This window comes from Natrix helvetica, assembly GCF_964273705.1.
Source record: "Natrix helvetica genome assembly, chromosome: 1".
NCBI classification, from domain to species: Eukaryota; Metazoa; Chordata; class Lepidosauria; order Squamata; family Natricidae; genus Natrix; species Natrix helvetica.
In genome coordinates, this window is record NC_138548.1 from 182,206,379 (window position 1) to 182,233,341 (window position 26,963).

The 26,963-nt window shown below is 37.7% G+C and overlaps 1 protein-coding gene across 4 annotated transcripts in view; it reads right to left on the reverse strand.

Annotated features, from left to right (window-relative positions):
* Nucleotides 1-26,963, reverse strand: part of RAPH1 (Ras association (RalGDS/AF-6) and pleckstrin homology domains 1) — an 82,414-nt gene that overhangs the window by 36,032 nt on the left and 19,419 nt on the right. For all 4 annotated transcript variants that reach the window (XM_081950148.1, XM_081950149.1, XM_081950147.1 and 1 more), the window contains exons 2-4: nt 15,287-15,406; nt 14,340-14,445; nt 12,864-13,384 (exon numbers count right to left, since the gene is read on the reverse strand). In XM_081950148.1, the coding sequence (XP_081806274.1) occupies nt 12,864-13,384; nt 14,340-14,445; nt 15,287-15,406 (747 nt within the window). The remainder of the gene's footprint in view (nt 1-12,863; nt 13,385-14,339; nt 14,446-15,286; nt 15,407-26,963) is intronic.

Genomic DNA, 26,963 nt, shown 5'->3' on the forward strand with positions numbered 1-26,963 from the left:
ATATAGCACTGAAACACAGCTGATATGTGCTAAATGTCACTTTAATAACTGAAAATAAAATTTTAAAAGTGAAAAACTATTAAGTACTTTAATATGCATCTAGCTACATCTGTAAAAGGCTTAGTTATAAATACACAATAAATAAGGGTACTATTGCTACCAATACTAACACCATCACTACTACATAAATATTATTTTAAAACATTAAACTAGCCAATTTTAGGTAACAACAAAAAAAGTCAGATAATTTTCTAGTCAGGAGATGGCAGTAATGTGCCTTGGATAATTAATAAGCCCCTGACACAATTGCTTAATCTAATCCTATACTGCAAAACATTCACAAGTCTCAGAATGATAAGGTGACCAACCGTCCTCCTTTAGGGAGGACAGTCCTTCTTTTGTAAGTTCTGTCCTCCTTTGAAAAGTGTCCTCCTACATGTCCTCCTTTTTGATATTTGAAGGCTAATCTGTTGCGCGTTATGTGACGCATTTTATTAAACAGTTTTAATGGTGTTTTTTTTACTTTATCGCAAGTATATTGAACAGATATTGAATCTTGTGTTGAATTTTTATCTAAAGAAATGCTAGACATTAAAATAGATGGCAATAGTGTCTTTGAAGAAATTAGAAGACTGAATGTATATTTAAATTCTGAAAAAATAATACAATGGGAAAATCAACATGTTGAAATTGATAAAAGATGGGTGGATATTTTCAGCCATTTCGAAAATGAACATATTCCATGTGAACATTTATTTATACTTGTTCAATTTACGTTGTGCTGCCCTGGAACTAATGCAGCAGTTGAAAGTGTTTTTTTCAATTGCCAATGATTTTTCGACAAGTGAGAAATCGAGATTGAATGTTGATACTCTAGCTGCAGCACTTGCCGTAAAATTCAATATGAAGGATATTTCTTGTTCAGATATTTCCAATATATTGTTAGAAGATGATACATTGACAAAAAATATTAATTCAATGGAAAAGTACTCATTTAAATAATAATTAACAGGCATGTAATCATAATTACAATATAAAATGTTGCAAATGTTTTATTATGCATATATCATATTTTAGTGTATTATTGTTGCAATGAATAAAATATTTCTTTTCTTTACGATATATTTTTTCCAATTTATTTGTCCTCCTTTTCATTGTAAAAAAGTTGGTCACCTTAGCATTTTGGACAATAGAACGTGTTTTGTCCTCCTTTTCATTGTAAAAAAGTTGGTCACCTTAAGAATGAACAATCTGTATTTGTTTCATATTGTGACAAAATCAGCTGCAACTTTTCAAGATCAGAATAAAGTACTTATTTCTGAACTTAATCTTATTTTCACTGAAACTGAAAAGACCTCCCTGTCAAAACTATTTGAAGCATGTAAAGTTAAAGGGGTGCTAAAATCAACCTCAATTCTTAGGAATTGTGCCTAAGCTACTTTCTTAGTGGCATTACAAAACTATCTTGTGCAGCTAAAAAAAAACCTTCCCAGGTATTCCCCATGCAAAAATAAGCCAGATCTGAGCACATTTAATTTTGTGATTGGCCCTGGAAACTAGGTTCTGTTTTATTTTGAGAGATCGATAAAGAGGGAATTTTCTTGGCCGCACCACAGAATTCTTTTGTTATGGGTTTCTTTCAGGATGTGTTTTTGATTGCCTGGTTGATTTTACAAGCCAAGCAACGCGTGGCCACATGCTATTGGCCAGAAATGCTGTTTGGGCTGAAAATGGCAATACTGCTAAATTACAATCCAACACATGTCTTAAAAGACTGCCAGATTTTACCATTTTATTTATCACCCTCAGAACTTGCCAAGCAAAATTTCCATATTTTATTATTTAATTCTTTTGAGATGAACTGTACTGAAGAGACTTGAACCTTCATTTATACAGATTATGGATTTTAATTCAGTTACCGTAATTTTATTCAACCTAGCAGTTTAAAGTGATTCAAAAGGATGAGAAGGGCAAATGTTTGTGTACTGCTAAACCAATTAAGAGTTTATAGCAGAAGTGGGCAGTATAGAGCCACATACTCCTACATACATCTGACCACAATTGACAACAAAATACAAGAATAAACTACTGGGTAGGAAATAGGCAAAGCCTGTATGAAACCTAACTGAAATAAATAACCTTATTACTTTTTTAAAAAAATGGAAGAAAACAACATTGAATCACCTATCAAACCAGGCGCATGGAGGGTAACCAGAAAATCCTTGTATTGTGTGCTGTCCAACTACCCTGAATTATTATTCCATCCTTCTGTCCCTCAACAGGCAAGCCGTCACCAAGGAATTGCCAACCTGCTTTACAAAACTACTTGCTTTCTCCCCTAAAAACCTGCCTAAAATTTGAGATCTGGAGAGACTCTTCTAAGAGCTTCCTCATCTATGAGACCATCATTTTTGGGTGTATTTTGTGTGTGTTTGTATGTATGTATGTGTGTATATATATATATCAGTACAATTACAACACAAATATATATATATATATATATATATATATATATATATATATATATATATATATATGTGTGTGTGTGTGTGTGTGTGTGTGTGTATTTGTGTTATGTATACACACACACACAAACATCTATCTATCTATCTATCTATCTATCTATCTATCTATCATCTATCTATCTATCAATCATCTATCTATCTATCTATCTATCTATCTATCATCTATCTATCATCTATCTATCTATCTATCTATCTATCTAGATTTTCACAGGTGTAGGTATGCTGGTCTTGTTGTATTCAGGTATTTCCCGTGTAAGGGAAAGACCCGAATACAACAAGATCACCATACACACACACACACACCAGGAAAAAATACTGTATCCAAACTGATCTTTTAAAACAATTTTCTGGTTTACATGTTACTTTTTTACATGTTTACATGTTACTTTGCATGCAACTTTTCTAATTTAATTTTAATTATAGTACCCGCTGATGACAATGGATTTGGCTTTTTGTCTCTATTAACTTTTTAATTCATTGCTTTGATTCGTTTTACTGTTGATTTCATTACTTCAAAAAGAGTTCTGGGAAAGGAAGTACAATTTGCCCTCTTCTGAGTTATCACTTTAATAAATGTATCCTGTAATAGCGATGACACATATTTTAAAATAAGTGCTGAATCAGTTATACTGAGATTGATATAAAGATTGGGAAACTGCTGACTTGTTTTCTGCAGAACATGCTTTGCTAAGAAATGCTGTGACTCAAAATTTATGACTTAATGGAAAATAGTATGTTGGTGTATTAAAAAAAATTCCCCTAGCATTTTTCTTCAGTTTCCCAATATTGCATGCACGTCAGACAGTGATATGTTAACATGTGACCAAAAAACACTATGAGTGAGTTTCCTTGGATATTATTTAAAAACAAAAAGTAATACTGGAATAAAGTCAAAAGCTGAATAAAAAATGAAAAATTATACAGCTGTGTTATTCTGATTATTTGTAACTACAATCAAAGCTTTTAAAATGTTTGTTTATAACTGATTGAATAAATAGGATATAAAGATTACCAATCTTGTTACTGTAATTTGGATTAATATGAATGATACCCAGAATCAACAGTCCACACACAATATGGATGTATATTTTAAATAAATAAATAAAACGAACATAAAATATAAACACTAAAAAGCTTGTTATCTGCCAACCCTCACCAACAAATATGAAATTTTTAAGATTTATGATTTCCTATAGGTTGAACTCTTTGCTTCATAGAGACTGTTTTTAATGAAGGTGGCTTAAAAAACTATTGACAAAATGTACTCATTGGTTGTCTTATTAGAGTCTCTGCTCATTAGGCTTTGAAAATGCCAGAAATGCTCTCAAGTAGCTTCTGACCATATTTTTCGTATAAAACGCACCTTCCGCCCCTCCAAAAAGAGGGTGAAAATTTGGGTGCATCTTATACATCCACCGGTGGGCTCACTCACCAGCCCCCACCCTTTGACCTCTGCCTCCCAGCAATTTACCTCCTTGTAGCAAATGGGGAAAATGGGGCTTGCAGAGTCGGCAATAGGCTATGGCAGTGGTCGGCAAGCCGCGGCTCACGAGCCAAATGCGGCTCTTTGCACATTTTAATGCGGCTCTTCAGTGTGCCGGGCACCCGCTCCCCTCCCTCCTCTTGGGCTTCGGAGGGAAGCTTCTGCAAAAGCCGAGTGACAAGTCTCCCAGGCTGTAATTTGCCAAGCTGTACGCGCGCGCCTGTTTTCCACGGCGTGGAGCAGCGGCGAGATTCTGCGCGGCGAGCGATGATTCCGGGGGCCATCAGTGGGGGGGCAGGGTCTCCCCTCGCGTTCCTCATCTTCCCGGATGGCCCCTGGAATCATCGCTCGCCACGCAGAATCTCGCCGCTGCTCCACGCCGTGGAAAACAGGCCCGTGCGCACAGAAAATTACAGCCTGGGAGACTCCAGGCTGTAATTTTCCGAGCTGTGCACACGCGCCTGTTTTCCACGGCGTGGAGCAGCGGCGAGATTCTGCGTGGCGAGCGATGATTCCAGGGGCCATCCGGGAAGATGAGGAACGCGAGGGGAGACCCTGCCCCCCCACTGATGGCCCCCGGAATCATCGCTCGCCGCGCAGAATCTCGCCGCTGCTCCACGCCGTGGAAAACAGGCGTGCGCGTACAGCTCTGTCAGTCTCTCTGATTCCCTCTCTCACTCCCTCTCTCTGATCCTCTCTCTGTCTGTCTGTCTCACTCACTCACACACACACACACACTGTGGTCACCTTGTTGAGTGTTCCAATCACATTTGAAACACTCAACAACTGGCCTGCATTTATGGTATTTTGCAGCTGCAAAATACCATAAATGCAGGCCAGTTGTTGAGTGTTTCAAATGTGATTGGAACACTCAACAAGGTGACCACAGTGTGTGTGTGTGTGTGTGTGTGTGTGTGTGTGTGTGTGAATGAGACAGACAGAGAGGAACAGAGAGAGGGAGTGAGGGAGGGAATCAGAGAGAGAGACTGACAGACACACACACACACACACAGAGAGAGGGGGAGGGAGAGAAAGATAGACAGACAGAGAGAGAGACACACACAGAGTGAGTGATTAAGTGAATGAGTGAGAGACAGACACATCCACATACACAGAGTGACAGAGAGAGAGGAAGGGAGGGGAGAGAGACAGAGGGAGAGACAGACACACACACACACACAGAGTGAGTGAGAGACAGACAGACAGACAGACACACACACACACACAGAGTGACAGAGATGGGGGAAGGAGGAGAGACAGAGATACAGACAGACAGACAGATAGACACCCAGAGAAAATGACAGAGGGAGACAGAGAGGGAGGGAGGGAGAGAGAGACAAAGAGCCAGAGAGAGAGAGAGAGAGAAAAAGAAAAAAAGAAAGTGGGAGAGAGAGATGAAATTATAAACAATAACATACAAACCTGACTTACTCAAACTATCCAAGGAAATGCAAGGCCAATGTTCACATTAGTGGTTGTGACTTTGTCAGTCATTGTCAGGATGTAATTTTCTCTACATTGTAAGGCAAATTTTACGGAATTTAACGTTATCGATAAATAATATCGTTCTAAAGTTTTTGTTTTATTAGTTGTGTTATTTGTATCCTCCCGACCTATGTGGATACTTGCATGCAGAATATTCTCAATAAAAACTTAATTGAAACTAAAAACAGTGTACCATCCTATGTATTTTCGGTTTTAAAAATGCGGCTCTCAAAATAAATTTCAATCGTGGTTTTGGCGAGATTTGGCTCAGTTGAAAAAAAAGGTTGCCCACCACTGGGCTATGGCAATCCCTGCAGCCTGAAACAGCTGATCATCGGGAGGCTGCTGCTGAAATTGAAAGTGAAATTTGCTGTTTGCTGCAAGGAGGTAAATTGCTGGGAGGCAGAGGCCAAAGGATGGGGGCCGGTGGGTGGGCGGGGCTACATTCGGTGTATAAGATGCACCCAAAGAAGCTTTTTAAAATAAATGCTTCATCTGAAGAGGCCCAGTGCTATTCTATCTTCCTTTAAATAGCAGAGAATAATATATACTTCCAGAAAGCCACATCAATTTTAACAGCATATGTACAAGCCTGAAATGTAACACCACAAACAGTGTATATCTTCTGTACTGTTTGCTGTGTGGTGCAAAGAGGCAAATTGCTGGGAGGCAGAGGCAGATTTCCCCCCCTTGTTTTCCTCCCCAAAAGCTAGGTGCATCTTATACTCTGAAAAATACAGTAAGTTTTAGGTCTATAGTTTGGGAGATTCTTCCAAAAGGATATGTGCCAGCCTAACTATCATCCATTACAATATTGTAATGACATTTCACAGGGCATTTTACCTTAGCCAGGCTGAAGGCAATGTGCTCACCAGTCCTCCTTGGATACTATATCTCTGCATGACAGCCCATAGGCCTCTGTAGAGATGGCTCAATAGTACTTGAGTTTCCAGGCATTTCTTCTATTAACTTTACTTGTAGGTAAAGTAAATTCTTCCATTTGCTTGAATTTTGTTTATTTTCCTTCATTTTACTCCGCTACTTTACCACCTTTTTGTTATATTTTTTATACTTTACACTTTATTATATATCTTATATTTATACAACATGCACACATACAAACACGCATACATACAGGTAGTCCTCAACTTACAACCACTCTTTTAATGACTGCTCAAAGTTGCAATGAAATGGAAAAATGTGATTTATAACCAGTTCTTGCATGTACAACTGTTGCAGCATGCAGAGCTATATGATCACCATTTATAACTTTTCCAGCTAACTTCCAACAAGCAAAGGCAAGGGGGAAACTAGATTCATTTAATGACCTTGTGATTCACTTAACAACTGCAGTGATTTGGCTTAACAATTATGGCAAAAAAGGTTATAAAATGTTAAATCATTTACAACCAACTTCCTTAGCAAAGGAAATTCAAGTCCCAATTGAGGACTGCTGAGGACTACCCCTGTAAAAGATTTATCTTGCTGTTTTTTTGGTGGTAGTAAGTAAAAGAGTCTCAAGGTTTTTAAAATTACCTTAATTTTTATGAGCTCTAAATTATTTACTTTGTTTTAGTGATAATACTGCCTTGTTCCCAGATCCTTTACAATTCAAAAATAACTCACATAATAGTAAATATGGATTACATTTCTGACCCTCTCGTATTATTATTTAAGACTATGCTTAATGATGAACCTCTAAAGAAAATGAAATTATGAATCACATCTTCTCTCATTAACATATTTTAAAGTGAAGGAGAGCAAATTCTGATCAGGAACCAACAACATTAAACAGTAATGTAGGAGTAAAATCACAGGTTTAAAACATATTCGGCAATATTCATCTCAATGTAAGTGGATTGCCACTTAGAATATTCTTTATCCTTTCTTTCTTTCGTCCTTCTTTCTGAGTTTCATTTGTCATGCTGACATTTATGTTGCTCACATTGCTGGTAGACCAAAATAATATTAATAATCATATCCCTAAGTGTTGTGGCCCAGCAGGATCCGGTTGAGCTGCTGATGGACTCAGCGAGGAACCATATGAGTCTGCCCTGACGATGTGGAGGACCCTGTGCAGGATTCAGACTCAGAGCAGGGACCAGAGAAGCTAGTTGGCCACCAGGAGGCTCCTGAGGCATGGAGCAGTGGGGAGGATCAAAGGCAGTTTGTCCCTGATGCTACATTGAGAAGGGCTGAGAAACGGAAGCAGCAACTCCGTAGGCAGACTCACAGAAGATGATTAAGCACAGGTGGTTGTGGATTGGCCCCTCCCAAGAGAGATTATAGGTGAGGCGTTGGGAGGGGACATTTGCAGGAAACAACCGTTAGAAGTAGTCGTTAGGAAAATCTATCTGTGTATTCTAGCAGTATCTGTTCGTTTGGACTATCTGCGTGGCTTCATTTGACTTATCTGGGTTGCTGCAGAGTTAATCTATTGAACTTGAGTTGTCTGGGCCCTCAGCCAAAGGATTCGTTATCTCAGTAATTAAATAGTGGCAAATAGCCAAACTTGTGTTCTGGTTTATTCACAGGCGTGGAGGGGGGTCAGAACACCTAACATTAATACAAATATGAATTGCAAATAAGGAAAATTTTCTCCATTTTATTTCTAAACAAACAAAATTACTGCAAATGAATATTCATTTTTTAAAAAAATAAATGAACGTATACATCTTAGAATTCTAATACCTTCTTCTAGCCTAGATTTTGGGACAAAGGAAATTTAATAATTTAGGAATGATGGGTTTTGTACACAGTACAAAACAAACAAGGACCTGGAATGACTATCTTCCTGACAAACAAGATCAGATGAATCTATGTCTTTTTCAGAGTATAAGATGCACCTTTTCCCCTCAAAAAAGAGTGTGAAAATCTGGGTGCGTTTTATACACTGAGTACAGCATTTTTTGCCTTCCAAAACCCTGTCCCCTTTGCAAAAATGGCCTTGCATAGCCTTTAAGAGGCTTCCAGAGTGCTCCTGGGTACTGGGGAGGTCAAAAATGAGCGAAAAATGGGGTGTTTTTTTATCGTTTTTGCCCCCACAGCCCCCAGAAGCACTCTATAAGCCTCCTAAAGGCTATGCATGCCCTTTTTTTTTGACAAAAATGGCCCATTTTTTGCTCGTTTTTGGCCCCCCAGCAGCACTCTACAAGCTTCCTAAAGGCTATGCATGCCCCTTTTTGGGACAAAGAAATGAGCCAATTTTCGCAAAAGAACCAGGCCATTTTTGGGTGGTGTGCAGAGTGCAAAAACTTTTTTTTATTTGCCTCTTCAAAATCTTGGTGAGTCTTATACTTCGAAAAATATGGTAAATCACAGTGTAATCACTGAGCTCTATGGAGTATTGATAGCACATAAAGATGAGGGGAGAATCATGAATTAGGACTGTTGCTTAATTCAAGCTTTTTGATTCCCCATCACAATATTTTTCCAGATTCCCCCAAAATGTGGAACAGGAAATGGAGAAAGTGAGGAATGGAGAATTGCCCATTCATTTATTACATCCATATGACATTATTCAAATTCACAGTAGCTTACTAAGAAAAATTAAAACAAAATAAAACACCAGTAGAAACAATACAACATGCATTATCCAAGTCATTCATCAGGTCAGCTGGAAAAAGCCATGTCTGCGGGTTCATCTTATAATGCAATGATTAGGATTAGTCCTGCAATCACTTTTTATAATTAGATGAAGGCATTCGATCAAATTAGCATTAATAATTCATGTTATCCCTGATATAACAGGCTTGTCCTGTTCTTGTAAGAGTATTTATTTTCTTTGATCTTAAAATGACATCAGTACAATTTAAAATCTTTTTTGCATAATAGATTAGGACAATTCAGAGAATGTTTAATAGAGATTGTCCACCATTTTTGTCCTATCAGAAATGCAAATCAGAAATGGTCATTAACTCATGCATAGTGTCCTAGGATTATCCATTTGGAGTAGAAATCCATAGGATTAACAACATGATTGTAGACTATGTTGCATGAAAAAAAATTCCTTAATATGTTTATCTTGATTGTTTCTTAGGGCTTGGAATCTATAAAACAAAACAAGAACGTGTGTGTATGGTGTGTGTATGAGTTTTGTGTATGAGTTTGTACTGAATACTGGAAGAATAAATCTATATTTAATCTGTGGAAATGAACTGTTGATATATATTACTTGTCACCATTTGAATTAAGTTATTTATTTTATTTTATTTTATAATAAAATTTTATTGGGTTTTCAACATTTATAGGGAAAAGGGTAAATGGACAGGTCTACAAATTTTGGCAGTTGCAAAATGTGAAAGGCGCCCCTCCCTCCATACCCATAGTATACATTTATATATAATGCATTGGTATATAATTGATTACAATCAGCATATTAGTTCTATTACTAAATTCAATCAGATTAAACATTACAGTATAAAATCCAAGTATAATTCCATTATCACTTTCGGTCAATTTATAATAATATGATTTTCTTGTTTATTTTTGTGATCTGAGTCTTCTTGCTATTGCCCCATTTCCCTCCACTGGCAGAGCTCTGGCCCCTCCCGTGTCCTGCGTGTCCGTTGTAATGTCTGGTGTTTTCTCTAGGAGTGTTTTATTTTTTTCCATAAAGGCCTGCGCCTCTATGGGTGCATTGATTCTGATTCTTGTCTCCTCCCAGAATATCAGCATACCTTCAGGCATCAACCACCTAAACCACACCCCTTTCTGGTATAATTTATTCGGTAATTGCGAATAATTCTTCCTTTTTTCTCTAATCTTCTTAGGGATCTGCTTCAGAATGGTTATCTCCATATCATGATATGTCAATGCTTGCCCCCTTTGTACACCCAGAATTTCATCTCTTGTGCTTTTTCTAAGAAATTTAATGTGAACCTCCCTGGGTACATTGTGTGTTCTAGCATAAGCTGAGTTCACTCTATAAACCAGGTCTATATCCCACCCCATCTGTTGTTTTTCTTTGTGTGTGTAGTCAGCCAGGATGTTTGTCATGATGTCCCTTATGTTTTCCCCATCTTCTTCTATAACATTTTGAAATCTAAGATAATAGGACATTCTCTCAAATTCTAATTTCATCTGTTGGATGTCAAGATCTTTGTTCCCTTTCTGCACAGCTTCTACCACCCCCTTCACCTCCTCCACCCCCCCCCCCCTTCCACAAGGTTCAGTCTTTGTGAGTTCTTATAAATTTGGGCTTGATTTTCTTTAATTTCATCTTTCATTTCCCTTAGCTGTTTCTTGATTTCCTCCTGGCCCTGTAAAATTTGTTGAAGCATTTGTTGAAAGTCCATCTCTGTAGTCTTGGGTTGCATCAGTTCTGTTATCTTTGACTGTGTGGCTGGACTGGATGTTGCAGATGTTGGAGCAGACGTGGCAAAGCCAGGTTTTCCAGGAGGTGGTCTTTTGGATGCCATCCTTTATAACGTTAAAAGTTCAGTCCATATATAAGATAAACAGTTAGAAAAGAAGGGTAGCCAGGTGAATTCCGGGAGCAGGAGAACCAGGCAGAAGAGAATCTCTCTAATAAGTCTGGCAATAGATGAAAAGTTTCCCCTAGAAAGTTCAAAAAATACCAATCCACAAGAGTTTCCTCTGGGAGACACGGAGACAAAGACCGGAAGCCTGAATTTTAAAGGTGGAGTCAGGTTTCACAGTTCATAAAGACAACGGAAGTGTGCCATCTTGCCCTGCCAGTTTTGGGCACAGAGGCATAACAAAGTTTTTTAAAAAGTTCCAGAAGTCCTCAAATCACAGTAATATATAAAATTAAATTGAAAAGAAAATCATCTCAACCTGGGGGAGGCTTCATTCGTTGGCTCTCCCCCCTCCTCCTCCCCCGGGGGCTGAGAGCAAAATTGTTCCTCACCGCTTGTCCAAGGGGGGGGGAAAACCCCCCTCCCTCCAGCCGCGCCTCCAACTTGCTCCGAAAGTTGTTTTAAAGAAAGCTGAATAATCCTTCATGCAGAATAGGGAGTGAAGAGAGAAGCAACCTCACCGCACCGCAGCTGCGTCCTTCTATTGTTGCATTCTCCGGTCGGCTTTAGCGAGGCGCGAGGCGCAGAAACGCGAAGCGCCCTCCGATCTTGCTCCCCGGTGCCTTGGGCGCGCGAGAGACCTCCCGCCGGTCGCCGCCGCTGCAGGAGACCCCCGCGATGCCGCCCCTCCGGCAGGACCCCTCTGCGGGGTGTCCTGTGCTCCCCAAGGAGTGGGGAAGCCCACCGGGGAGCCGGAGCGGGCAAAGAGCTGCCCGTCGCCGCCGCCGCCGGAACCGGAACTCAAGTTATTTATTTTAGAAAAGAGATACGAAGGCAGACTTTCAAATTATTTCAAGATTTTAGGGGTTTTTTTCTTTTTCATTCTATAATTTATAAAGAATATTGTAGCTCAGGGTTGACATGAGAGGTCCTTGATGCTCTCTGAGCTTGTTTGTTTTCTTGCAGATGTTTCATTACCCAAACTAGGTAACATCATCAGTACTAGAGAGCACCAAGGACTCCTCATGATATAATTTTTCAGGCCTTGTTTTTCCCTAAGAACGGTCTACAATCAAAGAATTGGCTGGTAAGAATAGCATGTAAAATTCAGTACATACAGAATACCAAAACCTCACTTACCTCTTAATAACCACTTCAGGGCTGGCATTTTTTCCCTTCATTGAGAACCTATTCATCCTCAAATTCCAGGTTCTTTTTACTTGTCTCTTATTAAGGCTTCCACATTTTTCATCTCCTTTACCTCAGACGATATCTCTTTCTCCATTACTTATTCTATTTCTTTCCATACCTCAGTTTTCCTCTTTGCAGTCGCAATCCAGTTTACCTATCTGTCACCTCCCCAACGTGGCTCCATTTTCAAAAAAATTCATACAAACTTATGAAGTCAACTAAACTAATATCCATCCTTGCTGAATGATTCTGGTCTTTTTCTTTGCAGTTTTGGTCAATGGAAAGGTCTGGGCCGTAAGAACAATTTAGTCAACATCAGAACACTATGAATTGCAGACTGCATTAGTTAATACCAAATTGTTGTTTTTTGTTTCAGATAATACCACAAAGCATCCATAAAAGCATCCATGGATGCTTATATATCTTAGGGAAGCTCATGTTTAAATCCTTAGCTGTGCAAGCAAACAAGCAATGTTATTAAAAAGTTACTGTTTAAGATTAAATATCACTTTGTTCTTGTAACTAAGCACGTATTATCATAATCATTAATAACATTTGTTATGGATGAGCTCTCTAGAAGACTCCTATGCAGCAACCGATAAGAGGAAAAGCTGTCCCTTTATTTTATAAAGGGCCCAAAATGAACCAATGAATGATATTTTGAATCTTAATTGCTATGAATAATCAATCATAGTTTACCTCACTGATAGGCTGCCCGTGGGAAGTCAATTCCAACTCTTGAGGTCTTGTCATCTTGTCAATGTCCAGGGAGTCCATACTGGATGCTGCAGATGTGATACTAGATCGGGAGGAATTACTGATAGAACGGACTTCAGCATCACTCACAGTACCAGCTGATGCTGTCCTCCTATGTTGAATAGCAACTACAGGCTTGCTATCTTCAATAATAGATTGCTGAGCCGCTTCATCCATACTCAGAGATGCTTTCTCTAATTGCGCAGTAATGTCATCCAGAGAGAAGACAGCATGGGAAGGCTTTGTTACGTGACTAGATGAAGATAATCCTTTCATGCTACTGTGCTTGGAAGGCAGTCGGCTACCACTTGATAGTTTCTGGGTCATTTTCCCTTCTATGGGAAAACATTTCATTGATGCACTGTTGGCGGACTGTGACCCAATGCTACTGAGCTCCTGCTCTATGGAACAAAGATCTGCCATAAGAGCATCAAGATCTACAGTCTCACCTTGGTTCAAGGCTTCTGCAGTGAATGACAAAAATATAAACAATATTCCAATTTCAATTATTGGGTTCCACTATATCAAAGATATTTTAGTTTAATGTTAGATTTAATTGATTAGTTTGGCCATGCAAAGCCATCAAAAAGAGGTTCTTTGGATCCCCCGCCCTCCTCAAATTAGAACAGCTATCTCTTTTTCCAGAGTCATACATCAGGTTCAGACGTTGTTCACAGGTGTCTCTGCAGGCATCTGTATGCACAGCCACTTAGTTTTGTTGAAGAAAAAAAAGATAAAGTAGCTGTGCATATACATGCAGGCAGAAATAGCAGGAGTTTGGGAAGATATGTGACTGCCTTAACAATGTTATTGATCAATTTATGGAAATTATTGTCAGGCTTTCTGTTTTTGCTGCATGGGCTGTTTTTGCACATAATGTTAAGCAAAAAATATTTTAACCATGGTCTGATAAACAAGTTAATGCTATTTTTGTAGATGAACGAAGAAATAATGAATTCCTCATGTCCTAATTTGTTTTTTCTATATCTTCCACTTCCCAGAGGAAATGGGCAGAGAACAAATTATTTAATTATTCTGGATTCAAATATAAATCAAGCCATAGTTAGAACAAGTCAGAATTCACATGCTAATAAACAATACTTATGGAGAATATTTTACTGACAAGAATAAACAATAAATTTCTTTATGAGCTGCATTCATATATCATGCTGGGCCAAAACCAAATCAATCACATTATGGCTTAGCATTATGTGTGTCAAACTACTGATGTGGGTTTAAATTATTTCTGCTCCATGAAATTTTATCAAAATTTCAACAGGACGACTTTATTTAGAAAAAATACATATACTGCATACATATAGACAAAGTAATAGGTTTCAATAGGGTTCTTTGTTTGTTTTGTACTTAAATATATAACTTTATTTTTTTCCCCTAGTTGAAATAATTTATCAATCTTACCATTCAGGTTATACATGGAAAAGCGATAAGAGAAGTTGGCAATATTAGCATCCTGGCGAAGAGGGGATATTTTAACTGGCTCCATAGGCTTGTCCGTATCCAAACTCTAAATAAATAAATTTGAGAAAAATAATCAAGAACTATATCATATATAAATGAACATAAGGAAATAAATACACCTCAACAAATATTTTTTCTTAAGAAACAAATGTGTGTTCAAAATGTTTAATGTCTACCAATAATAAATCTATGTCAAAATTAAATACTTTTATGAACCTTTATATAGACAAGGAAAATATATATTCAGTTATCTATGATATAGGGCCATAGTTACTGCTGATTTAGTATCAGGGACTGTCTTGATCAAGCAAAGTTGGGAAGTATTGGTGGTAACCCTAAGCACTGAAATGAGCACTGGAACAGCATGGGGGTCCACAGACAGGGAATGAGGAAGAGGAGGGAGTGGTGAGTGTGTTAAATGGCTAGGCCAGATACTGCCCTAGTGATTGGAAATTTTTCATTGGGGCAAAAGGAAATAGGCAATTTGTTGTCCACCTCCTCTTCTGCCTTGTTGCCTAGTGATAGGGGATTATTGAAGATTCAGGAATTATATAATAAGCCAGAAATCCAAACCCTAACATATTTTTAAGGGCTAGAGTTTTTTTTAACATAGTGAGCTGCTTTCAATAATAAAAAGAACAACATAAGAGCAATAAAATATTCTGTGTAAAAATGTTGCTTGTAAATTATAATCTCTCTTGCTGATATAACCTATATTATTAAGAGCAATACCCTAAATCAATCTGCTAGTGAATTACAGCAGTCCTATTGGCTGGAATGAAGGAAATTTTTCCTATACACAAACTCTGAGGATGCAAGTTATAGAAAGCTGTAAGAGTGATCTCTTTTATTGTTTGTATCTCATAGAATTATAAACAAACTTCAACCTGTGTGAGTTTATCCAACTCTCCAAGCCAAGCCCCAAACATCTTATCGAGATCCTGATCTTCTTTATCACTATCTTCTTCTGCACCATGATCAAGTTCTTCATCTGAGAGCTGCTCCATCTAAAAGAGAAAATGATTTTTAGAAATGTAAAGGCTTTAGCTGTTATCTGCCATATCATTTGTTCCCACCAACGTTAGCAAGAGTGGATAATAGTGAAGTTGAAATATGAAGGCCCCAGGATAATGTTGCAGGATCCAACCTGGGTCGGTCCACAGAGAATGAAATTTCACTGAGTTAAAATATCTTAGGAGTTGTTCTATCCATGCCTGATCTTTGCTCCCCACAAAATGCACATTCAATGAGCCAATAGGTCTAATTGGCATATATTTCAGTTTTGTCATAGCAGCATGCTAAAACTATCATTGCTCTTTTCTTTGTAATCCTTTTTTGGCATAGTTGCATGCTCTCTGCTCTTTAGGGAAATGCTATTCTGTTTCCTATTCTTCCATAATCTCCTTTTCTTCTCTAAATGCTTAAAGCATGTTTCATCTTTAAGGGACTAAAAATTTTCCAAATTCCAATGATGCAGAATATGTTCCTGAAAGGTCAAAAAGGACCAAGAAGGGTCCGTTTCCCAACAAAGATTATCCAACTACAGCAATCAATGGTGACTCAATCCTATACCCAGCTCAGAAACCAGATTGTAAAGGAACTGGATAATCCACTTCCTCTCAGATAGTTTTTAGGTGAATCGCCATGTTAGTTCAAATCTTCTTTTGTGATGGTTGGTACATCAGTACCAATTCCTACTTTCCTGTAGTGATGTTCTCTCCAATAAAACTTTTCAGATGCATACGACAATTAACACAAAAGTTTGCAATTTCAAATATCTTTTTCTTTACCCACATAAGCTACTATTTTACTAAAAAGTAGCTTCCTTATCTAGCAAAATGCCCTTGTGCTTTATTGTTTCCTTGTTATTCTCTGACTATCCTGGCTGATTTATTTGCTTAACTAAAGTCAATATTCATGAAAAAGGAACTTAGTGAGTAATCCTACTTGGTTAGCAGACTTTCCTACATTATACAAAATCAGTTAGAGGAATGTTCGGGTACAGAGTTCACTTACCATCAACTTTTAAAACCTTATGTAAAAACTAAACTAGTTTTGATTTCTATATATATTTAAATAAATACATATTGCTTTTTAAAGATTAAACTACCTTTCAGAGAAATATTTCTTACTGTATGTGTTTAGTATTAAAGACAATGTGACACTGGAATCTAAATTATCAGCGTAACATTGCTACTCACTGTCAAGCAAATAATCTTGATATACAATATAAGTTTGAAAACCTTTATGTCATTTTAGTTTGGAAGAAAGAGGAAGACATTGGCAAAAAATGTATTGTATTTTTCAACATGGCACTGAACATCTGATGCTGGTCTTAATAAATCTAGAGATCTTAAGCTTAGAAATTTTTGTCATTAAAACAGTAAGATTTTTTTTACATTATTCTTCTTGCTTAGTAAACACCTTTATAAGCATCTTTTGAGAAATTCTGAAGGGCTAATGCTAACGCATTTGTGTTGTAACAGCATTCAGTGTTTAAATGACGCCACCATCCCGTCGCAGACGCTGCTGCCCTGTTCTGCTGCCACCCGCTGCCATTGCCAGGACTGCAAAATGTCCAGGCAGGTCTGTACGAGACCAAACTGGGAGCAGTAGATAGCAATTTTGCATTCTGAAGGCCAACATTTCTGGATAGTAAAAATAATTGTCCCAGTGTTGCTCTATAGCTGTAGAACTCCCTTTGTATGTTACTATGAACTGACCCTATAGGATAGAATTTCAAATATACATCGAATACTCATCAATGTTAATCTGCTGTTTTTTTAATTATATGCAATAACATGGATTCTTTCTCTGCTTTGTCAGAGGTTTCTAATCTAATATCTTCTTTATCATATATTTCATCTCATTGTTATATACTGCTATCATGAGCTTTGCCTTAAAATCCAACATGTAAACATGCTGAATTGTAAAGATTCAAAATTGTTTTAAGGTGTTTCATGTTATTCATAAAAATATAAATTTGGAAGCAAACATTAGTCATATATTAGATCTGGACAACTATGAATATATAATATCAAAGGAACAAGAGATAGACATGTCCATCCTTGTTGAGGGACTGAGTCGAAAAGCTGGATATTCCTAGCAACAAGGGCGTGTGTTAACAGCTTTGACAGACTCAGTCCAATCAGCAAGCAGACAGTCAACTCATGCCTGGATGCTATCTCCACCTCAATGGAGAACAACCTAACTGGTTATTTTCTAACAAAAGCAAATGCCCAATTTGAGAGAATAGCCAGCTCCTTTTAAAAATTATTTTAATTATATAATTAAAAACAAAAAGTGGTAGAGCCAAAATAAATCAATGCAAACAGATAACACAAAAACCAAATAAAATTAAGCTTTTATGAAAACATTTAGATGTGTCTATAATATATTCTTACACACTGGTGCTTCTTTCAAATCCAAAATGGTGTTCTAGATTTCTTAGCCATAGATTCCAAGTGTCTGTTATTCTAATAATATGCTGGATTTTATTTTATATCATTTTAATTGTTTGCTTAAAATTTGTCTTGATTTCTGGCAACTGGTCTGGAGAAGTTCATGCAGTTTTCTTGGCAACATTTTCGGAAGTAGATTGCCACTGCCTTCTTCCTAGGTTTGAAAGTAAGTGAGTGGCCAAAAGTGACACAGCTGGCTTTGTGCCTAAGGCAGGACTAGAAGCCATGGTCTTCCTGTTACCAGTCTTAATCACCAAACCAAACTGGATCTCTGCTGGCATTAGTATATAAGAACTGATGCTTTTCCAAGGACAACATCCCTCTATACATTAATTTAAAAAAGCCACAAGAGCTGCTCCTTACAGAAATATATAAACAGTATTATTTCCGGTGCAGAACAAAAAATTCTCAGGCAAGATATGTATTTAAGAAAGCACTTTGCGTTGTTTCAAGTAGAAGACAGATATATTCTCTTCTCAGGGCCTTATGATTATTGTCTTAAGGAATACATGTTTAAAACCAAATGAATAGTTTTTCCTCAATAATTTATGTTAGGTTAATGAAAGGGAAGAATGGCAAGCACTCAAAATGCAGGGAGTAACCAAGTTAACAATGACAAAGCAGCTTAATACAACTTGTCAAAGATGTCACTGTCCTAGATTTCTTCCACAGAAAGATATGTAAATAAAACCTTTTCTTTGGCTTTTTAGTATATGTAGGCAGGTTTAAAATCTGAAGAAGACATGCATCTTGCCAATACTGACTGTTGAAAAACTAATAATATTTGGCCATGTCCATAATCTGTTTCTCTAAAGGTCAGAGGATTTGCAATTATATTTATCCAGGGGAAAGCATAAATTTAATTTTGGTTACAGATTATGAAAGCTTTTAGCAGGCCTAAAAGTTTATTTATTTATTTTCCCCCAAATCGTACCAAATTGGATCTTATACTAAGAAGAGTCAGCAGCTGCCTTGAAATTGGAGGTAGGGGACGAGGGAGAGTAGAGACCCTATTCTCCTCCTCATCCCATCACTTTACTCAGGCCTGCAAAAACTTCACCAAGCAGCCAACCTAACACCGATATTATTTAAAGGAAAAAAGGGATTATACATGTAAATGGCAGCTATTCCATTGCTTTATTTCCTAAATGTTAATTAGTACTTTATTATTGATAATTTATTGTCTTTATTTAGATACAGTTAAAACTCTAATATCTATATAACAAGCAACATGTTTATTTACCTATTGTGTTAATATTCTGGTGAAAAAAAGGCCACACCGCAGAAGTCAAGAGCAACTGTACGAAGTGGTGGTGGTGTCAAATTTGTGCCATGGACACTTTGTCCCCTTTGGTCTTGCTTTAGAGCACTGCATACAAGCACACCTGCTCATGGTATCAGCATTTACAGAGGAGTGATTAAAATGGGCAGGAGGGCAACCCTACCCCTCAATGGATATAGAATACATGTAGTCCTCAACTTACGACCACAATTGAGCTCAACATTTCTGTTGCTAAGCAAGCCAGTTAAGTGAATTTTGTCCCATTTTACAATCTTTCTTGCCACAATTATTAAGTGAATCACTGCAGTTGCTAAACTTAATGGCATGGCTGTTAAGTGAACCTGGCTTCCCCATTGATTTTGCTTGTCAGAAAGTCAAAAACTTGGAAAAGCAACTAATTGTCTCCATTTCCTCTCTCTAGCATTCTATTGGAATCCAGTTGGGTGCCAATGCATAAATAGGGGGAATTTCTCACAATGAGAGGGGGCAAAAAGGCTAAAGTGGACTCTTTTGCAGTTGTCCCTGCTCTGGTAAGTTTGGGTATAAGCACTGAGGTGAGAATATGGGCAGGGATATGGAACAAGAGATGGAAATGAGAATTCAAAGGAATTAACTTGCTATTTAGGTCTCAAACCATTGTTACCAGGTTTTGCTGAACAAGGCATTCATCTTCTCCCCTCATCAGTCTTCCATTTACTTCATATTTTTCTGGTGGCCTGGCAAAACTAAATTCTGGATCTGAGGCACAAATACTCTGGGGACATTGCTCCTGGGAAATAAGACAGTAGCAGCTCAGTTCAAGCTGACTGCTGTCTATTAAACACTACAGCATGGATGTTAAGCAGAAATAAAACCAGACACACACTGCCCATAATCTTGCTATCTGAAGACACAGCATGCTGGGGGAAATTAAACTGAAATTACCAGATGCCAGTCTAAAGAATACAAATATTACTTGGTCTCAGAAGGTTAAATATGAGTGCAAAATTATTAATGAACTGACTACCTTTTTATATTTATACAAGGAAAACCTTTAAAAGAAATGTTCACTTACGAAAACAACACAATAGCATTTAGATGCTGTAATTGTTAGGTTATTTTTATTTTCTTTTTAGGTTTTCCTAAAAGCTGTTCAGTAAGTTAGAAAAATGAAAATAGTGGTAGCTAGACTATCCACATAAAAGGAAAACAGTTCTGTAGATGTTTTAAGTAAGCGCATTGATCATGCTGAAATAAAACAAACAAACCGAACAGCAGGGTTATTTAGCAGCTACTCAAAGATGGCTTTATTGAGATAAACAATGCCTTGTGCTACCAGAATTTCAAGGATCTTCCTCAAATTATCAGAATAGGCCTTCTGACAAACTGAAAGAACAGCCTAAAATAGGAGGGGCTGAGAGGTCAATTCACTTCTGTCATCCAAGTCACAGAACTGCTTAATGAGAATATTTAAAAGACTGATTTATAACTAAACTTCTTACAAATAACCTTCCACTTTAAGTACAACTTTGATATTCAAAGTGTATTAAACAATCTAAAATAGAAAATATACTTTTACAGTTATATATTACTCTCACAGAATCAATCACCAAGTTTTTGGATTTTTTCCCTTTTTCTAATTCAAGCTTCAAATTAGTCTATACAGCTTTATATTTGGTCCAACTTAAAATTCAGGAGCTGTCGCTCTGAATACTGACGTTCAAAACACCGGCTGCCAAATAAAACACTGCTTGCAAAATAAAATGGACTACGCTAGATTTACAAGTTTCTGTCCAAAGGTTGAAACTCCACATTTTTAAGAGTGGAACAAAAATTATTACAGATTGCTTATGTTCATCTTGTCTTAAAATCTGACATTATAGGACATTAAGATTGTATTCATATTTGTTTATAAAAAAATTGTAAAGATATTGTACATATAATGAACACAGGACCAAACATTTCAAAGAATTGTTATTTTGCACAGCTAAATTTAAAATAAAGGTTAAAGTGGCATAAGCAGACTTTTGAGACCAACTGTCTGGAAAAGTCTTTCTATAAAATTTTAAGAGTATGTTTTAGGAGGTAAAAAGTACTCTTAATATCATCACAGGCATTCTTATTGCCCATCATGATCATGAAGAAGCAATGACTATTTCTTTCTTCCAACTATGAATTAATACCTGAACAATCCTAATACAGATGCTCTCTGGTATGGTCCTGACACTACTCAGCCTAAAAACAGTGTGCAAGGAACTGGAAAACCGTACAATCCACAGTCTAAGAAAAAAACAAGAAAGGAAATACGGTGAAACCTAAATTCATCAGCTTAAAGAAATGGGTGATTGTTACTCCCAAACTGCATCATTCACAGTGATTTGCATAATTTGTGTGATGACATCATTAAATGAATGACATAACTTGATGGAAACGATAATGTATATTTATTGCATCAACACTACCTCAGGTGCAACCAACATGTCCTTTATTTTAATTTCCAAACAGAAATTTTGTCTGTTGTATCTGAAGTCTACTGAATGGAGTTTGTTAAATCCAGCGTTCAGTCCACATTATCTGTACACCCTGAAATAAAATAGTGAATTGCCACACCAGGGAAAGGCATCCTTTGTTCAATTGTTGGAATTGTCTCACCTGCCATTTACCAAGTGATAGGCAAGTGATAACCATTAATACAGATAATTCTCGATGTACAACCACAATTGGGCCCAACATTTTTGGTGCTGAGACATTTGTTAAGTGAATTTTGCTCCATTTTACAATTTTTCTTGCTACAGTTGTTAACTGAATCACTGCAATTGCTAAATTAGTAACATTGTTGTTAAGTGAATCTGGTTTTCCCATTGACTTTGCTTGTCAGGTCACAAAAGATAATCACATGAACCCAGGACAATACAACAGTCATAAATATGAGTCAGTTCCCAAGGGTCTGAATTTTGACCATATAGCCATGGGGACGCTGCAACAGTCGTAACTGTGAAAAATGGTCATGTCACTTTTTTTCAGTGCTATTGTAAATTTGAATGGTCACTAAATGAACTGTTGTAAATCGAGGACTACCTGTATTAGTAACTTGCATTAATAACTGGCAGCCTGCGGGCTGGATGCGTCACGTGCAGGTCACACCCACCCCAGCTCCAGGAATGGGAAAAACGTTGTGAAATGTCACTTGACGCCTTGAGTTTGACACCCGTGTTGTAGTGGATAGCAAAATATACAGGCAATTCTGCTGATATTACAGTCATCTCACTGGCTATAAGCATAACGTCAGTTCTTGCTTAATGGTTACCTTACACAGCGACCATTCACAATCACAACAGTGATGAAAAAGTAACGTTATGACTAATTCTCACATTTACAACCTTTGCAGGTCTGTAAAACAAAGGAAAGCTGAAGTAAGGTTATAAGCACAGTCTTAGTTTCATTTAGCAACTGCTTTGCTTAATGACTGCTGTCCCAATTATGATCACTAAACAAGGACCTCTTGTAGTCACAATTACCTTTGTCTAACATACAAGCAGGTTTATTTTTGACTTTTTAAAAAAGTTCTTGGTGCCGAGGCATTCAATTGTCCTGGGGAGAAGTATTTAGGTCAATCTGAGAAGAACAGGTGATCCTGAAGCTAGGCATAATTGTTCCCAAAATTAGATTGCTTTTCTTGCAATCCATTTTGAGGACAAATTAAATTGGATGCAATACCTATTAGATGTATCTAAATTTGTAGGGTCTCAAAATATAGATATGATACTTGAATTGGTTTGACTGGCTTCTCTTTTTGGTTAATAGTTATTTATTGGATTGTTAATATTAACTTATTGGATTGTGTGAAATTCGTACTTACTCAGCAGTATAAATGTAGAATAAGCAGTATCAGCAATCATATGAAGGATGGGTCAATGACTGAATCCAAGCATTTATTAGCTTACCTTCAAAAGAATATGGCCCTAAATTTGAAGGCAGAAGTGTGACAACTCCTGAAAAACATTTACTGGATTAGAAAAATGTTACTAATAGAATGGTGCCAAATATGTTCTTCTTAAGATGTTGAGGACAAAATGGGATCCAGATTTTTTAATGGTACTGATTTTCTGAGGCCAGCTGAAATAGGGGCTAATTTGGAGTTGGCCACAACAGCTCTGACCAAAATGTTAGATGGTCTCGTCAAAACAGGAGTGATAATTCTGAATGGCAAAGTTGCATTCAATACCACACACCTTAATAGTCATATGAAGAAGTTAAGAATGAATGGGAGTTATCAGAAGTAACATTGTTATCAGCCTTTTGTGTCCAAGCATAGTGCCACTGAACTAAACCCTACTTTTTAATGCCCTCTGCTCCCCTTGCTACTCAATGTATGTCGCAAATGTGGAAAATTCCACCTGAAGATACTGAAAGGATTAATGAAAAGCTAGTTTAATCTGTCCATCTCAGGAAAATCCAATGCTGAGGAACAAATAAAAAAGATGAATTTTCCTTTCTTTGTGGGCTTTCAGGATCAGAAAGAAGTGCCCATTTTATCCAAGAATCACTGAAAGGAAAAGTCCCCAGGCAGCAACAACGGAGCTGAATCCAATGAATTAGAGTAGCAAGGTCAGATCAGGGAAGCTTGGAAAAAAGCATTGTCCTCAAGCTGATAGTTATTCAGAAGGCATTCGTTCTCGTTCTTTCTTCTTCTTTTTCTTTGAATTTTCTTCTAGGTCTCTGACATACTGATATAGGCATAGTGCAGACAGATTCTAAATGAACGGATCTAATAATAAATAAACAAACCAGTTTTGCTCATCCTGGGAAAGGAATTTAGCCTTTAGTCTTACTGCCAATCCAGCTAATGAGGGAAGCAAGTAGTTAATGGCTTCCTCCCGGAAAAATCAGGAGCAGAAAGGGTTTCTCTGGACTAAGTGGCTGGTAGCAAGCATATCTATTTGGCCTTCCCCCAGGAACTCTGCAGCAGAATTTAGAGAAGGGATGTGTATTATATTCGTCTCAGTCACTGCATACTAACCTGTGTCCCTGAAAATAAGACCTCCCCGGATAATAAGCCCAATAGGGCTTTTGAGTGCATGCGCTCTCTTGAAAATAATCCCTTCCTGAAAATATTGCAACACAGCAGCAGCCATGAGGTGACCACACTTGCTGCCTCCTGCAACTCGAAAATAATAAGACCTCCCTGAAAATAAGGCCAAGCGCTTATTTCGGGGGTCAAAAGAAAATAAGACCCTGTCTTATTTTCCAGGAAACACAGTATGCATTCGTAACCCTGCAAAATGTTTAGATTAAACCCCTCAACAAAACCTTGTATAGATAGTTTTCGGGTTACAACAGCAAATGGGTCAAACAGGTTGTTAAGTGGAAGTGGCAAGAGTTCCAGGTAAGGAGAATGGGGTGGCATTGGGGTAGTGGTGACAATGGGGGTTGGGGAGGTGCTGAGATAGGCAATGCAGCCTATGCACAAGTGCAGGGAGCTCAAGAAAAGCAGGCTGTGGAGCCATGCAAGTGCCTGGAAGCCGGGGGAAACAGGGTGCAGTGCCATATGAACACGGAGAGCAATGGGACAGAGGGTGCACATCATGTGAGTTCAGAGAACACAGAAGGACCTATCGGAGCTAACCACAACCTTTTCTGCCAGCTTCCCCATTGATTTTGCTTGTGAGAAGGCTGTAGGATATTGCAAATGGCAATCTCATGACCATGGAGTGAGGAACCCATCATGTGTGAACCGGTTGCCAAGCAGCCAAGTTGTCACCACATGACCATGGGCATGGTGCAATGGCCACAACTTTGAGGATTGGTCATAAGTAATACTTGTTTGGTGTCATCCCAACTTCAAATAATTGCTGAATTGCAAAACGCTTACCAATGGTAAGGAAGCAAGGCCTAGCTGTTCAGTTTTAGAAAGCAGTATTCAGATAATATATAGCTTCGTTTTTGGCAGTAGGCCGGGCAAAACGAATGGCAAAATGGTGCCCGAAGGCAGCAACATACTGGATGGAAGTTAGCAAATGTAGGTTCAGTCTGGTCAGGGCAGAAATGCTATTACTGTAGGATTCCTCAAAGTGAGACAGGCAGCTATTCAAGTGTTATAAAGGATGGCAGGAAGAAACCTCTGGGCTAAGCTGGTTGGAAGGATCCCTGTTATTTAGCTTCAAATATTTGGAAAAAGAGTTACCAGAAGCTCAAATGGTCTGTTTAACTGTGATTCTGAAGGGAAATTCTTTTTTAGGGAGCAATGTCTGTCTGGTACATAAATTTCTAAAGCAAACAAACAGTCTGGTTGAAATTACCCACACTCTGGTAATTTCCCAATACAGGACTGTCGTTAAGGATAATTCAGAAACGTGTGCTACTACATAATTAGATTGTGATGGTTTTTATAAGGGCTATAATGAATATATTATACTCTCCAATGCATTTCTGTACTTAGTTCAAAATGCTGTTGGTTTCCTTTAGGTCATTTTGGTTTTTAAAAGTAACACTATGGTTAACATGTTCATATTTTTTTCTTTGTATCTTTCGTGCTTTTTCACCCTGCAAGTGTACAGAATACCTATCCTCTTCTTTATGAATGCCTTCAGAGCAATGCTTATAGGGTAAGGGAGGAAGTGATTAGCAAGGGTCCCCAATCCCCAGACCATGGACTGGTGCTAGTCTGTGGCCTGTGAGTAACAGGGCCGCACAGCTGGAGATGAGCAGTGGGTAAGCGAGTGAATCTTCATCTGTATTTGTAGCCGCTCCCCCAGTGCTAGCATCATCTTTCCAGCTCCACCTCAGATCATCTGGCATTAAATTCTTTGGCTTTGCTTGTCGGAAGCCGGCTGGCATGATCACAAATGGAAATCACATGAACCTGGGACACTGCAACCATTGTAAATACATGCTGATTGCCAATGATCCAAATTTTGATCACATGGTTGTGGAGAGGCATCAATTGGAAGTGAGAACATCAGTTGTAAGTCACTTTTTTCAGTACCACTGTAACTTTGAACAGTCACTAAATGAATGGTTATAAGTCAAAGACTACCTGTGAATATCTACAGACATAAACCAGTTACACTAGATCTCTTACACCTGCGTGGCTTTCTATGTATCAGATGCCATTGATACGAAGACACAAAGTGTATTTTAAATAAACTGTTGTTTTAAGAAAGTATAGTTTGGAATAATCCCTTAATAAATAAATATCTATTTATAAAAGTATTAAAGAAACATGGTCTCAAATCTATTAAACAAAGTGTGTAAAGATTTAGCATTATTGCTAAGAGAGAAATAATGAACACTTTCTTATTTTTGCTGAAGGAACTCTTTATATAAAGATTTAAGTGGCAATTATGCTAGTGCTTAGTTTTTAGATTCTCTGCCATAAGAGACATTGTTGAACTGTACAATGTGGGTACTTATCCAGTAAAACTCCAGAGAAGCTGCCAAATTCCTTTCAACAAGGACTCAGTATCAGCATTTCAACTGTGGCTTGTTTTTCGTTTTTATAAAGATAGATTCAGTCTTTTAACTGCTACAGTAAAAACATTTCCTCATACTACTGTGTGTGTTTGTATGTGTGTGTATAATTACAACCAACTATCATTAAGGCTAAAGCCAACGACACCCTGATTCCAGTTAAAAAATCTTGTTTCATTAACAGTCCATATTTTTTGCTAAATTACACCTATTATACATATCTATAAAACAAATGCTTCAAGGAACTAGCAAAAAGAAAACTGCAGGCGCTGCCTTCTTATATTTGCATAAGCTTCTTTAATTGGAGTTTTAACAAATTACTGCAAAGAACACTGCATTACTAATGAGTCTCACTTTTAACCCTCAGTCTGA